Source organism: Coenobita brevimanus, chromosome 82 (assembly GCF_032717465.1).
Source record: "Coenobita brevimanus isolate Jiangsu-jjx chromosome 82, ASM3271746v2, whole genome shotgun sequence".
Lineage (NCBI taxonomy): Eukaryota > Metazoa > Arthropoda > Malacostraca > Decapoda > Coenobitidae > Coenobita > Coenobita brevimanus.
In genome coordinates, this window is record NC_137035.1 from 8073511 (window position 1) to 8090677 (window position 17167).

The 17167-nt window shown below is 42.7% G+C and overlaps 1 protein-coding gene across 1 annotated transcript in view; it reads left to right on the forward strand.

Annotated features, from left to right (window-relative positions):
- The window catches only part of LOC145409678 (uncharacterized), a 631921-nt gene that overhangs the window by 429756 nt on the left and 184998 nt on the right, over positions 1–17167 (forward strand). Inside the window, exon 15 of the mRNA XM_080280029.1 lies at positions 14776–14910. Within this exon, the coding sequence (XP_080136155.1) occupies positions 14776–14910 (135 nt within the window). The remainder of the gene's footprint in view (positions 1–14775; positions 14911–17167) is intronic.

Sequence of the window (17167 nt, forward strand, 5' to 3'; positions counted from 1 at the left end):
TATTTATTGCAATTTCAAGTACTTTATCAAGAGGAGATGTGATAGCTATTGGTCTGTAATCAAAGGAGTTGGAGGAACTTCCTTTCTTTGGAATTGGGTGGATATTGGCCATGAATTAGGGAATGAGGAAGTACGAATGCGTAGTCTGAATAATTTAGCTAGAACAGCCGCAAGTTGTGGGGAACACTTTTTCAAAACAATTGGAGGAATTCCATCTGAGCCTGGAGCTTTGTTGGTTGGTAAATTGTCTGGGATGGATTTTACATATCTAGTCTGTATTTTAAGTGCAACAATTTTGGGAGAGTCAAGTTCAGGTAAGCCCTTAATTCACGCAAACTCTTTTCACGCGATTTCGGTTATCCACGAATTTTTCGTACAATAATTAAATCATAAAATTATAGTATTCAAATAAATAATTTTAATATACAAGAGAAATAAATAAAATATAAAAATGCCTACCTGCTGCCTGTGTGCATACATATATGTGTGTGTGTGTGTGGGAGGTCGGTCTACCACGCACCACACAGTCAGTTTGAATTCGACAGTCGAAATATGCGTGACTTGCGAATCGTTATTTGTGGCTTATTTTTCTGCTTTCCAGTGATTGCTTGCCTTGTCTGCCAACATGAGGCCTAAGCGTAGTGCTAGTGATGCATGTGGTAACACACCAAAACGGACTAGTAAAGTGATGTTGCTGACAGAGAAAGTTAAAGTGTTGGACAAACTTAATGGAGGAATGTCGGCGACAATTCTCCGTCAGAACAATTCCCCGTCATTTATTTACATACCAGTTTATTTAGCAAGTACAGTACACTAGTTTTTTACTTATATGAGTTATAAAATCCCCCTGAAAATTAGTTATTAAAGTATTAATTAATCAATAATAAGTATATTTATAGAATGATAGGAAATCGTCCTTGTTTTGATGGTGAATTGACTTCGTGGTGAATTGTCATGGAACCGTGTGTTTGGGGTGAGTCAACTGTTCTTACAATAAAGAAGGCAGAACGTAGCATACGGGAGGCAGTGAGGGCTAGTGTACCAGACTGTGCTGAAGTGTCTCCACCTACGCCTGTGAACTGGCTTGGAACCGTATGTTTGGGGTGAATGAGTCAACTGTTTGGACAATAAAGAAGGCAGAATGTAGCATATGAGAGGAGTGAGGGCCTGTGCACAAGACTGTTGAAGTGTCTCCACCTACGCCTGTGCTTGTCAGGTTTCAGTGTTAAATTTCTTACATTTTTGTTGTTTTTCATACTTTATGCTAGTTTATAAGGTGTATGTAGTGCTTAAACAGTATTATTCAGATGTAATATACTTAGTAGACATGCATAATTTTGTGCACACAAGGGCAGATCATATACGCGAATTTACCACATGCGCGAAGGGTCTAGGAACATAACCCTCACGTGAATTAAGGGCTTACCTGTACTGGGACGTTCTGGCTGGCTTCCTGTATGGTAGAATTTCTGGCAAATGTACTGGCAAAGATATTTGCTTTCCCACATGGATCATTTGTAATGTTGCCATCTGAAGATTTTAATGGGGGAATGAATGATGACTTGTTAATGTTATTATTGAAAGAATTGAGAGTTGACCAGAATATTCTTTTGTTATTAGGGTTGTTAAGTAGTTTTGGTGCTTGAATTTGAAGAAAGTTTGATTTAGTGAGATTTATCACAGGTTTTGCATGGTTTCTAGCAATTTTAAATTGACAGAGTGATTCAGATGTTTTTAAGTAAGAGGTATATGCTAATGACTTTTGGGCTATTGGTCTTGCACAGTTGCTATCAAACCATTTTGGAGAGTTCGATCTTTTAGTGAACTGTTGACTTGGTATGAATAAATCCATACCAGCTAGTATTAGGTCATTAATGTGGGACTGGGTAGAACTGACATCATTAGAGAAGAAAGACTGCCATGGAATGTGAGCAAGATAATTTCTAAATCCATCCCAGTTTGCCCTGTCACCCTGACAGGTTCAGAACGGGGAGGTTTGGAGGGTTAACTAATGAGGCTTTGATGAGATTGTGGTCAGAGGATCCAGGTGGTGAGAGTACTTTCTGTCCTGTATTGATCTGGATTATTTGTCAGGAATAGATCCAAGAGATAGGCATTAAGGTCAGGATTATTCTGGTGTGGTTTCTTTACCAACTGTTTGAGATTGGACTATTCTGCAAACAGCTCGCACTCTAGAACAGCATTGTTAGTCCTGTAAGAATGCAACAACCATTCAACATTATGTACGTTAAAATCACCCAAAATGGTAATTTCGATGCCAATAGGCGGTGGCTCAATCGGTAGGGAGGTGGCCTGCAGTCCTACGGGACCCAGGTTCAAATTCCCACTAGGGCAGGGAACAATTTCAGGATTTGAATGTCATGAAATCAAACTGTACTGATCTACCAGAAGACCCGCTGACATGTCGTAAAAATCTATCTATCTATAGCCCGACGCCCTAATCCCGCAAAGGGTGGCCGCAGACAAAACGCCTCCAAGTCACTCTGTCACCCACCATTTGACTCCCCTCCCCCCAACTCACCCCCCCCTCCCTCATATACCTCTCAGCTCCATCCCTCCACCTCATCCTCGGTCTACCCCTCCATCTCCCTCCCTCCACCTCACCTACATACACCCTCTTAGTCAGTCTTTCATTCTCCATTCTCTCCACATGTCCAAACCACCTCAGTGTATTTCTCCTAATCTTCTCAACCACATCCACATCTACCCCACAACGTTCCTTCACTTCTTCATTCGTCAACCTGTCCCTCCACGTCACTCCACATGCTCCTCTCAAGTAACTCATTTCCACTGCTCTCACTCTTGACTTGTTCCCCTCTTGCAAAGTCCACGCCTCGCTTCCATACGTCAGGGTAGGGATCACAATACCATCATGCAGTGACTTCTTAACTTCCATACTCACCTCCCTATTTCTCATCATTGCTTTCAGTGTATCAACAACCTTTCTTCCCTGCTGTACCCTTTCACGTACTTCATCCCCCAAAGTTCCATCCTTACTCATCACACTACCCAAGTACTTGAATGCACTCACATTCTCCATATCCACACCATCCAACCTCACTGCACACTCTGTGACTTCATTCCTCTCAAACACCATAACTTTACTTTTGTTTACATTAACTTTCAGCTTCCTCCTCCTACACACTGTCCCAAATTCATTCACCAAACCTTGCAACTCCCACCATTCATCTTCACTCAACAATACTGTATCATCAGCAAACAGCAACACCGGAAGCTTCCAAATCTCACCCTCATTCATTAGGGCCAGCCCCACATCCACTGCCCTACCTTGCACCTCCTTTACAACCCCATCCATATATATATTAAACAGCCATGGAGACATCACACACCCCTGTTTCAGTCCCACATTGAGATCAAAGAACTCACTCAGCTCACCATCCACTCTCACCGTAGCCCTAGCTCCCTCGTACGTACTCTTCACAGCACTCAACAGTTTCCCCTCCACTCCATATATTCTTAATACCTTCCACATACCTTGCCTATCTATTCTGTCATAAGCTTTCTCCAAGTCCATGAAGGCAGCATACACTTTCCTTCCCTTTTCTAGATACTTCTCCACTAAACATCTTAGAACAAATAACTGATCTACACATCCTTTTCCCTTCCTAAATCCCCCTTGTTCTTCTCCAACTAGCTCCTCTGTCATATGCCTAACCCTATCAATGAGTATTCATCCATATATTTTACCAGTCACACTAAGAAGGCAAATACCCCTATGGTTACCACATACTTCTCTCTCCCCTTTTCCTTTGTACAGAGGAACAATTATACCTGATTTCCAGTCCTCTGGAACCCTTCCCTCTTCCCAAGCCAATCTACACAACTTCCATATCCACTCCACAACAATCTCACCCCCATACCTAAGCATTTCACCACACACTCCATCAATTCCTGGGGCCTTTCCCAGCTTAATCTTCTTCATAGCTTCCACTACTTCCTCCCTACTGATCTCTTCCTCCCTCCTCTCATCTCTTCTTCTCCCAGCCATTCCCCAACCACTTATACTCACACTGCTTTCACTCTCTACATTCAACAAATCCTCAAAGTGCTCCTTCCATCTCCTCAATTTCTCTCTCTTCTCCACCAACAATCTATTATTCCTATCTTTCACTCCCCTACTATTTCCCCTTTCACACTGCCTTACTTTCTTTACCTCCTTCCAAAACAATTTCTTAGTCTCCCTCCATTTCACACTCAGATTCCTCCCAAACTCTTCATCCACTTTCTTCTGACTCTCCTTCACCAGTCTCTTAACCCCTACACCGCGGGCTTGTTTACCAATTACTTGCGTGTCCCGCGGGGTTATTTGGGCTCCGACAGACTCTCAAAAAATATTTGCTAAAAATCAGTTATTAGTCCTAGAATAATAAAATTATATATGCTTAAAGCACATACCTTCAACTTTCTCCTGGAATGATTGTTGAGCCTTCGTCAGTTTCCGTAGGACTTGTGGAGACCTCTGAAGTAGGGTAACTAAGTCTCTACTTTACACTTCCCGACAACCCGTTATATGATTACCACAGCCAGATACAAACACTATAAACACTATTCTACCATTTTCAAGTAGTTTGGGATCCATACTAAAAAAAAAAACAGTGTGAAAGCAATGGAAATTACGAGCGCGTCTGATCGCCGCACTTGCGCTAGTTCGCTCTAGGCACTCTGTCATTTATTATTTATAAAACCCCTCACACTTTATATTTCTATTACTATATCACACTTATATATATCTGGAGTCTTTCTCCATAAGTTTCATTCAGTCGTATTATTTTATTGTCACTGAAGTCATTCTATTTTTCAGTCAGTAAAATACGTAGAGAGCCACGGATTCACTCTCACTGTTATAACATAAATTATTTGTACTCATATTCTTATATTACTAATTACTTACATTACTATTTACATTTTCTATTCTATTTTCAATATTTACCCTTCTATTTTACTTACAATATGTTATTCACTGTCACTTTCAGTAAGATGAAACTATAGTACACTGTTCAATCATATGAACTGAACATCCATTGCTTTCACCTGCTATTTACACATTATTTACACATTATTTACACATTATTTCCAAATAATTCTGCTTCCACACTTGCACTGTTAGAACTGCTTCTGGCTGTGATAATCGAAGAAGCAGGTTACACAGAGGGGAACCTGGCATTCAGCGCACTGCCAAGAGGTGCGTTTATGCTCAGGTGTGCGGCGTGTGGTATGCGCACATACCTGACACCTGCGAATCGCAGCCTTCCTTTTCCCTGTGGCAGGCATTAGCTCAAGTCTGTGCCGATCCATATACGCCCTCTGCTCAAGTCGGTCGGGAAGTGTAACTGGATGGCGCCTTGGAGTTGCTGCTTGCACCTTACCATATTTTTCCAGCAGCTGCTGGACACAAGTCCTGGCGAACAACCTCAGGGAGAAGGACTTGGGTGGCTTTACCTTCATCTTGTACAGGATGAAGGCGTTCAGCATCGTCATATCTATGAGATGCAGAAAAACTTTCCTGTACCACCTAGTATTCTTCCTGAGGCAGTCGATCTCACCAATCATCATGTCGGACTTGTCCACCAGCCGCATGTTTATATTATAGTCCAACACAGCATCAGGTTTCATCACAGGTTCGCCTGTCCTACGGTCGACCTTCCCACTGTCTCTCATCTCCCCCTTATGTACGGTGGTGAGCATGTGCACGACTCTCTTGTCATGCCACCGTATTGCCAGCATCTTCTCAGACTTGCGTAGGTGCACGTCTCCTCGCTGCGAGTTTCCTGCCTCTGGGAATTTGGGGAAGTTGGCACGATTACTTTTGACAGTGCCGCAGGAGCCAATGCCGTGCTCAGAAAGGTATTTGGCAAGTTTCGGTGCTGTATAGTAGTTGTCTGTATACAGCACATGATTCCCACCAAAATACTTTTCTAGGAGCACTTTCACTACACAGCCTGAGAAGCCAAGGGGGTGTGTTTTATCGAGATCGACAGTGCTGGCTGAATATATGACGAAGTCAAGAATGTACCCCGTCTTACAGTCGCACAGTACAAAGAACTTAATTCCAAAGCGATGGCGTTTGCTTGGAATGTACTGGACAAACCGAAGACGTCCTCTGAACAGAACCAAGGACTCATCAATGACAACCTTCTGAAATGGGTGGAAGAATGACATGAACTTATCCTTCATTCTGTTCAGAATCTCCCGGATCTTCCAGAGTGGGTCGGTTTGGGAAGGTACATCATTATCGGCAAAGTGCAGGTTTCCCATGATGTTCCGGAAGCGATCTCTGGCCATGTACTTGTTGAAGGTCGGTGAGGGTAGTAAGGGGTCCATGGACCAGTATTCTTCCAACTCATGCTTCTTGGAGTGTGGCATAAGAAGCATGAGGGCAAAGAACACATACAGCTCCTGCACTCCCAGCATGGTCCACTGTTGCATCTTGGCTGCACCTGTACCACTAGCAGCATGTTGTGATTCGAACCTGTTAGTCTCATCACATATGTGCTGCATGACTTCGTCATCTAGGAAGGCCAAAAGGTAGTCGACACACTCAGCATTTTCGTCCATAGTGAAGGCAGGCTGAACTCCTGACGAGCTCTCATCGAAAACCAGGTTTTCGGGGACAAAATCTGACCCTTCCGTCCACGCGAAGGCGTCCAGGATTCCCTGGCGTGGCGGTGGAGGGATGGTGGTGGTGGAGGTTGGCTGAGAGGGAGGCTTATCACGGTCAAGGTCACTCGCACTGACCCTAGGTTGCCGTACAGCACTAGCAGCCCTTACCCTACTAGCTACACTACTTCTCACTCTCTTAGATCTACCTCTACCTCTACGGCCGGCCTTCACTGTTGATGCTGGTGGTGACTCCGACGACGAAGACTCCGGAGATAACTCAGCCGACGATGATGACGAGATGAGTAAAGCGGGGCTTGGGGAACGGGGAGGTGAATGATCTCGTGACTCATGGCGGGCTGGGTCACGTGGGGGCATTGTTCTGGGGCTAACACGCCGCCTTTTCACTCCCTTCCCAAATTCTTTTCCTTCCTGCACTAAAGGCTCCTTTCCCTTGGAGCTACACACAGATTCACTGGTAGGAGCACTTGTTGTCGCTGTTTCTGGCACGATAAGTTCACCCGGCTCATCACACGATTCACCGGAATCGTCAAAATCGCTGTCCATTATTATCATCGACAATTCAGCAAGTTCTCGTGCCACTGCAGAGTCACTGAGGCCTTTCCTGCTTGCCTCAACACTTTTCTTGGGGGTAGAGGTCACGGGGCCCTTTCCAATGGGCGCAGAAGCGGCAGGAATGGCAGGGCGCGAGCGCGACATGTTGTCTCTGCAGTGGAGGACAAGGAACTAAATGCCGCGGCTTATCTGAGAAGGGAAGGGTTGACAATGACACTTTAGGCTGACTGCTGCTAACTTACAGGCTAATTTTTTATAGGTAGAAAATCTCGGCAATAAATAAAGAAATAGGTACTTCCAGGTGAATGTAAATGTCAATTAGGATTCTCCCTTCCTTTCTGATATATATTTTTATTACAGACATCGATTACAAGGCATAAATCAAAGGGGAAATTACCGTGGTAATGTAGCGAATGAATGCACGTGAGGTTTTGTCAGGTGATAATTGGGCAATTTCAGGAGTATAACACTATCACTTACCTGTTTTTTTTTTGGTATATATTATTGGGTAAAAATATTGGGCATAGGGCTTATTTCAATGGATGAAATCTGTGGAAAAAGAAGAGGGAAATTTCCGTAGCGCAGTGCGGCGTGAGAGGTGAGAGGAGAGGGTAATGGAGGGCAAGTAGGGAGGGAGTCAAGAAGGGGGTAAATTATCTGAGAAGGGAAGGGTTGACAATGACACTTTAGGCTTACTGCTGCTAACTTACATGCTAATTTTTTATAGGTAGAAAATCTCGGCAATAAATATAGAAATAGGTAGTTCCAGGTGACTGTAAATGTCAATTAGGATTCTCCCTTCCTTTCTGATATATATTTTTATTACAGACATCGATTACAAGGCATAAATCAAAGGGGAAATTACCGTGGTAATGTAGCGAATGAATGCACGTGAGGTGTTGTCAGGTGATAATTAGGCAATTTCTGGAGTATAACACTATCACTTACCTTTTTTTTTTTTTGGTAAATATTATTGGGTAAAAATATAGGGCATAGGGCTTATTTCAATGGATGAAATCTGTGGAAAGAGAAGGGGGAAATTTCCGTAGCGCAGCGCGGCGTGGGAGGTGAGAGGAGAGGGTAATGGAGGGCAGGTAGGGAGGGGAGTCAGGAAGGGGTTAAAATAGCTAAAATGTCAACAATGGATGGGAGTACAGATGAGATTTGGAGTGCTGACTAGTGTTGGACATTGGCAGTACTGATATATGATACAAGCCACCACTTGAGAGCCCGGGATAATTCAAAATAACACAGAATCACAAAAGTGACGCCCCGCGGTATGATCCATTGTAGCCGAGCGTCACGAAAGTGACGCCCCGCGGTTAAGGGGTTAACCTCCCTTCTCCTGCTCACATATACCTCTCTCTTCTCTCTCTCATCTTCTCCCCTACCTCTACTCGCCAACCATTCACCATATGCCTTCTTCTTTTGTTCCACAGCTCGTTTCACCTCATCATTCCACCATGCTGTCCCTTGCACACCCTTGCATCTCCTCCTCACTCCACAAACCGCCTCACACGCTGCGCTTATCTCTTCCGTGAATATCTTACATACGTCTTCCACCCCTTCCATCTGCTCTAGCTCATACCTTCCCAATCTTTCTTCCACTATGCTCTTATACTCTGTCATTTTCTCACTATCTTGCAATTTCTTCACTCTTCTCACAGGAGCTGCTTCCTCCTGTCTTCCCCTTCGTCTCCTGAACCACTTTCTTTGCAGGTCTACCTTGGCCATCACTAAGTGATGGTCCGAGACTCCATTCCCCCACCCTCTCCACACCCTTGCATCCAACACTTGTCTTCTCATTCGCTCATCCACACACACGTAGACTATCATTGCCTTTCGTTCAACAAGTTCACCATCCATCCTCCTCATTACTCTCCATGTATACCGGTGGATCATCTTATGACGAAAGTAGGTGTTGGCTATTGCCAACCCCTTACCAGCACAGATGTCCACCAAGGCACTACCATTCCCATCTACTTCAGCTGGCACACCCCACTGACCAACCACTCCATCCACTCATACATTCCCAACTTTGCCATTCATGTCTCCAATCAAAAATACCCCCGCTAATACCAGTACACCAGTCCTGTATGAGACAGCCCTAGCATGTATTCAGCCTGGACAGTGGGTGTTAGCGTCAAAGTGGTGACATGTAGAGAGAGGTATGGTATGTAAGAAGGACTACTGGGGCTTGAGAACAGGCTGTGAAGCCTATGCCCAGAGTCGGGGGGGGGGGGAAACTGTGTGGATATGGAATCAAATATACTGGGTTCTTAAGGAGCGTTGGTGGAACGATGGACTACACAGATATATTTGGTAATATTTAGATAATTTAGTGTATACAGTGAGTAATCAAACTTAGTTGAAGTTTAAAACTGTCAACTGCATATTCAGATTTGATATAACAACAGGTGCCACTTGTGTTATGGAAGTTTGTGAGATGATAACCAGGAAAACAAAATGGGGATATTTCAGTAGAGGGAGAGATGAAAGATCATAATTTAATGCATGAGTCTGCCAATTTTCAGGTTAATACGTACAGTTGTCCAGTCAGTACAAGTGTTTAACCCTTTAACCGCGGGTGTCATTCCAGAATGACATTGCAAAAACTGGACCAAACCGCGGGTGTCATTCTCGAATGTTTGTGAATATTTTGAATACCCCGCGTTTTTTCCGTGCGCCAGTTGTTTCAAGGGAGAGTAGCTATTAAGTTCTTTCACTCCAGCCGACCCCCACCTCCCTCCCCCCCCCCTGGGGCTTCACCTCCCACCCCCTGGGCCCCCCACCCCACCCCGGACCAAACACGCATCAGTATCTGTCCAGCTGTGTGAGCGACAACACTGCTGATGTGGAAGTGAAGTGCAGGCAATTACAGTGCCTTTTACCTGCCTCAGTGAACACAGAGTGGGTGTTTATCGTATGTGCAGTGTTCATGTATGTTTATAGTATTATTATCAGAATGAGGTTGGCATTTGGTAATGGTGTGTGAGCAAAAAATAGTGATTACAACACCGCTGATATGGCAGTGAAGTGCGGGTAATTACAGTGCCTTTTACCTGCCTCAGTGAACACAGAGTGGGTGTTTATCGTATGTGCAGTGTTCATATATGTTTATAGTATTATTATCAAAATGAGGTTGGCATTTGGTAATGGTGTGTGAGCGAAAAATAGTGATTACAACACCGCTGATGTGGCAGTGAAGTGCGGGTAATGACAGTGCCTTTTACCTGCCTCAGTGAACACAGAGTGGGTGTTTATCGTATGTGCAGTGTTCCTATATGTTTATAGTATTATTATCAGAATGAGGTTGGCATTTGGTAATGGTGTATGAGCGAAGGTAATGGTGTGTGAGCGAAAAATAGTGATTTTACACCCCTCACTTCTAACGGCTCTGCCCGTCCTGTGAAAGTCAACAAAGTCATGAAACCTACATCAATGGAAAGCTGAAGGTTAGTACTTTCTAATGGTACCTTATTTTTTTCTCTAGCTTTATTCTGTGCAGAGTTATTAAGGTTTAAAGGTTTGTTTACATTTGTCTGAAACGCCCGCGGGGGAGGACAGTCAGACCAAAACAATACCCGCGGTTAAAGGGTTAAGACCCAGATTTCAAAGATGACTGCATCATAAAGTTCAGCGTGAGATTTAGCTTATGTTTTATGGATATGGATTGATGCTTATGCTTGACATCACTACTGACACTTCATTAGAAGTCATAGCCAAGGTGATACATTGGCAGTATAAGCCACCAATATCACAAAATTCTAAAGCTAACAAGTAGTTTCTCAACACCCCGAAACACACACGACCCCCCACCCCCCCCACCTGCCATCATCTGTTTTATTGTTACAAGTTTATCTGAGAAAGAAATGGAAAGAAAGAGAAAACAATCATTAATTCACCAGTTTTTATAAATACTGTATTGTTACAATACTCCTTGCACATAAAATGTGGGGCAGTTTTAGTTTGTTAGTCAAACTGGGCTCATCTTTTTTTTCTCTGCCATCCATTGTCACACAGTCGATGACTGTCATCACAAACATACCATCATCTCTCCAACCTAGCTAGTGGGATGGTTGGAGTTGTGTCTGAGCAGTAAGTGTTGGAATTTGTGGTGGGATGTTTTTAAGGGCCAGTCTCATGTCATCCTTGACATCCTATCTGTTCATGGTCTTTGTTTTGATGTGGACGAGGTTGTCACTTGCCTGAGGCTGTCTGAATCTTCCATACACATTGGCATATAGATGGCAAGGGACTTCTAGAACCAGCTCACACATAGAAGTACCAAATAAAAACTAGACACGAACAGTAATAGTCTAACCGCAATACTGTACATCGAAAAGAGCGAGCGAAAACTATAGCCCACCCCACTGGCACACATTATTTTGTGTTTTAGATTACTGACCTATCAGCAGAATTAAAGTTTTGGCAATGTTCTTTCTGACATACCAAGTTCTCCCAACGCTACCAAGTTCTCTAGACGTTTCTTGACCCCCCTCAGCCAGTCCTCAGCCCACAGGTTGGGAATTCCTGAGATAAGTAATGGCATGCCACATGTATTGTCATTTAGGGCTGCCAAGTAAACTAGTGTGGCAGTTGCAGGAATTTTGTGTTCTCTCATACTTTTAACTGTATTAACCCTTTAACTGCGGGCTTGTTTTGCTTTTTCTTGCGGCACCTGCGGGCATATTCGCGCTCCGACAGACTCTCTAAAAATATTTGCCAAAAATCAGTTATTAGTCCTAGAAAATTAAAATCACATATGCTTATGGCACATACCTTCAGCTTTCTCCTGGGGTGTTTGTTGAGCCTTCGTCGAGTACCGTAGGACTTGTGGAGACCTCTGAAGTTGGGTAACGAAGTCTCCACTTTACACTTCCCGACAACCCGTAATATGATTACCACAGCCTGATATTATCACTAGAAACACTATTCTATGATTCTCAAATAGTTTGGAATCCATATTCCAAAAAAAAAAAAACACTGTGAAAGCAATGAAAATTACGAGGGCGTATGACCTTCCCACTTGCGCTAGTTCGCCGCTGGTGTTGTCATTTATTATTCATAAAAACACTCATAGTTTATATTTCTATTACTGTATAACACTTGTATATATCTACAGTCTTTGTCCATAAGTTTCCTTCAGTAATAGTAGTTTATTGTCACTGTAGGCATTCAATTTCTTTCAGTAAAATACGTAGCATTCACTTTCTCGTCCTGTATACTAGCATTGAGAGTGAATGTCACTTTCACCTTCACTCTCATAACTCATAGTATTGATACATGCTAGAGTGAAACTTTCACTTTCATTACTCCTAGTATATATACTCGTATTCTTATACATACAGTATTACTACTCATTTACATTTCTATTTACGTTCTCTATTTTATTTACATTATTTACATTTCTATTTTATTTACACTGTGTTATGCACTGTCACTTGAAGTAACGTATAAAACTATTTTCCACTGTTCACTTATATTTACATTCATTGCTTTCACTTGTTGTTTACAAATTATTTACACATTATTTACAATTCCACTTGCACTGTTTTACTCAACAGAAAGATCATAGTCACTCTCTTTCAATTGTCAGCCCTTTACCTCTTTCCACATGAGGTTTAGTAGGGGGTAAAGGTCACAGGGCCCTTTGCATGGGGCTAAAAAGCGGCGGAAGTTAGCAGGAGCGAACAGACGTACTTTCACTTTTGAAGATGACAGTGAACTGATAGGGGTGGGCCGGGGTGGCCTACCTAGGGAAATGCATTACTGCCAACGTCAGCCTCTTGACAGCTGCTAATATATAGCAGTGAAATGATTGGCAGGAAATCTAGACAGTACATTATAGATTAGGTAGTTCCAGGTGAATGTAAATATCACCTAGGCTTCTCCCTTCTCTCCTTATATGTATTTTTAGTACGAGAATAGATTATACGGCATATTTCAAGGGGAAATAAACAGCGAAAATTAGCGAACGAGTGCACGTGAAGTGTTGTCAGGTGATAATTAGCCAATTCCAGGTGTATCACTCTCACTTACCTTATTTCTTTTTTGTATATATTATTTGGTATAAGAATAGGGCATAGGGCTTATTTCAATGGATGAAATCAGTGGAAAATTCCGGGGAAGATTTACTTAGCGTAGCACGGCCGGGCAGGCGAGAGGAGAGGGTAATGGAGGGAAGGTAGGGAGGGGAGTCAAGAATGGGGAGAAATGGCTAAATTGTCAACAATGGATGGGAGTACAGATGAGATTAGGAGTGCTGACTAGTGTTGGACATTGGCAGTACTGATAGATGATACAAGCTACCACTTGAAAGCCCAGGTGAATTCAAAATAACACAGAATCGCAAAAGTGACGCTCCGTGGTATGATCCCTTGCTCCCAGGCATCACGAAAGTGACGCCCCGTGGTTAAGGGGTTAAACAAGATGCAGGACCATCATTTATTGGAAAACTTATCATATAGCTAATACCTCTGCATCTGATCCCTCCACTTTATCATCAACCCCCTCACAGTCACACGTTCACTCTTCTAGTCAATATCTCATTCTTCATTCTCCTTTAGGTTTCAGAAGATCTTTACATTGCTAGTTACCCGTCCCCACCATGGAGGGGCTTGGGTAAGGGCATTGTTTTCACTTGATTTGTCTGTTTGTGTGTTTGTCTGTCTGTCTGTCTGTGTCTGTTAACAACTTTATGCAAAAACTAGTGGTACGATTTTGACTTAAATTACAGGGATGATTACCTGATTATAGTTTGGGGCCAGATTGGGCCAAGGTCCAGGCTGTAGGCCCCCCCCCCTTCCCCCCCATAATGGGGACAGGTGACAATCATTTTTTCTCCATAACTCCCTTCAAATTCATCATATCGACATGAAACCAAAACCTAAAAATGCATCTTTCAAATCTGAATTGTATAACATGCCTCGTAACATCAGGGGGATCACCCCCAGTTAGCAGTTTGGGGATCGGTGTCAGGTGGGTTGAGCCTAAAATTTCAAATGAGCATAAAATCACCAATTATCACCTAACTTACATCAAATTTTATATGTGACATCTTTGACAAGATATCCTGTTGTGTTTATGCATCAGCACTGAAATGACCTCCAGGGAAGAGTTTGCTGTGCCTTGGCAACGCTTCTTGTTGTAACTGAAGAGCCATCATCATCATCACTGTAGTGCTATACCCTCCCATCGGATTGACTAACCTCTTTCATCTTCTGTTGTTGCAACCTTTAGACACTTCGATTTTTAGCTTAGGAGAGGCTTAAAACCTTCCTTAGGAGAGTAAGAACCTTCCTAACCTGACTGAAAATGTGTTGGTAATAGCTAAGGGCCTTATGCTTAGATGCTAATTTGGGGCTTCACAAATATAGGGAATGAAATGGGACAAAAATAGTAGCTACTGCACTCTTCAAAAATAAAAAAAATCATCCAGGTTCTTTCAAATTAATGTCCTGTTTCATATTGTTTGATTTGTCAGTTCCTACACATTTTAAACTTACCAAGATCATGGTACATGTATGAAATTTTATTATAATCACTGGTTTTCTTTAGGTATCAGAAGGACTTGACTTTGCTGATCGCAATGGAAGAGCTGTCATAATCACAGGCCTACCCTATCCACCATTCAAAGATCCCAGGGTCATCCTCAAGCAGAAGTATCTGGAGGAAGTGCGTGCAAAAAGTAAGGTGAGTACAGTAAACTCACACAGTGCACGAGTGGATGGGCGGTGCTTGTCCTTGTGCACTGTGAAATCGTGCACTGTGAATACATAATCTTATGGGAAAAATTACATATAGGTGGTACCCCCCTCATACCTTGACATTTTTTTACCCTTAGAGACATAATAAAGGGAAAATTTTTCAGACATACACTGCAGATATAGCTACAGTAACAAAAATATGGTCAGTCACCTTAACGACAGTAGACAACAGGCCTGATGGACTTTAATAACAGGGGTTCTGAGGTGCGGCAACACACTTAGAGTGCCCCCGCCACTGCCCCGGCCGCACCACACTTGTTTAACAGATGCCAGTGTTGTATTATTCCAGGTGTTGGTGAAGAAATTTACGGCCTGTTGAATGTTATATTTCTTCAGAATGCAGCAACAGTCATTATGGTGGGGGTTGTAGGTATGCCAGGTGAAGCAGGTGAGTCAGATGGGGCAGTGGAGGTGGAGGCGGCTGGTGAGTCAGGTGGGGCAGTGGAGGTGAAAGGGATGGCAGTGGGTGAGTCAGGGGAGGTGGTGAGGGGAGGATTCTCCATCTCCTTCTTGCTACTGCTCACATTTTTGACAGTTTCCTTCATCTCTTCTTGTTTGTCTCTTTCATTCCTCATCTTGCTATGGACGTATTGGCAGTAGTAGTGGTTGTTTCCTAGGCAGTCTGGCCGAACAGCCCCGCGTATTGGCAGTATAACAACTTGGCATTTGCGAAATAATTATCATTCATGTGAATCCAAACATTATTAGAGAAACTGGGTATGTATTCTAACATACCGTTATTGCCGAAAACTTTGTTATCAATTCGTTATTGGTGAGATCTTACTGTAAACTCCTCTTGAGCACCTTCCCCACAAGCCTCTAAGTCATTATTGGCACGTTGTGCAGGGAGGGGGGTTGCATAGTCAGAGAAAATAGCAGTTTTGGGCCACTCCTTGCCTCTGCCTCGCATATTGTGGGTTAAACTCGCGCATTCAAAGTTTTATGGTTATGATTTTTGGTCACTCGCATACTATGCAATTCGCGCACTGTGATCACGCGTACTGTGCGAACGAACTATATATGCATTAATGCTTGTGTGATGGCTGACCCATTATGAACAATTAAGACTCATAGTCAGGAAACTCACCCAATAGGAAATAAGATTTCAAAGACCAAGTAGTGATTTGCCCATTGTGACCCATCTCAGCTTTCTGTTTTCACACCAGTTACCAGTAGCTATTAGCAAGTATTTACAGTAAAATTCCATTTAACCAGCATGCAACATCTGGCAACCCTAAACAACAAACAGATTCATAGGGGCCATCAAAATGAAAGTATGGTAATTAACAAATAATAATCATACTAATAATATTAATAAAAAAACAGAAACGAATGATGGGCATATGATGGCATGCAAGGTTGAATTTGGCATGCCATCTTTCTGATTATTCTTGCTTGTTTTGACTAAATGGTCGTATTAACCAAAGGTCTGTTACAACCTCCAGAATAAATAAATCTTCATTGCATTTACTATAACAAAAAGTCTTTAGGTTTTTTCTATATTTTCACCTGAATATTAACTCTAGTTTTGCTTGTAAAATATATGGTAGCAGTACAAGTACCAGGTAATAACAAAATAAACATGCTCTCAAATATGTTCTTAAAGGTTGGGTTTGTAAGTATGGCACACAGGAGCCTAACTTCCATATACAAATGGAAATAGGATACCTGTACTTGATTTACAAGAGAAAGAGAGAAAAACACAACAAAACATAAAATTGTGTAGACTGTCTTTGTTGGCTTGGGTCAGTTAGGCCAAGTTTTGTCACTTACATCGCTATTCCTGTCACCTGCATCACATGCACTGCCATAAAATCAACGTGGCCCAAATTTTTTGTGCCACTGTTGGGCAAGTGCATCTCATAAGCAGCTGACAGTGCTGAAAACCAATTTATAGAAGCAGAAGAGGTTGTTAACATGACTGTATGTTGAACAGAAGTGTGAACTTGTAAGGGACTTGAAAGATAATACAGTAATCCCTCAGTTATCCGATGTAATAGAGCCAAAGGCACTTCCGGGTAATGGCTCCGGCCAGATAATGGCCTTCTTCCCTGGCTTCCTTTCTTACATAACCTCTCTTTGAAAGATTTGTTCCTGTTGTTTAACAGTACTCTGTCTGGTCAAGCAGACCTATAAACCACAGCCAAGCAATTACTATGGTCAAGCAGACCCATCAACCACAC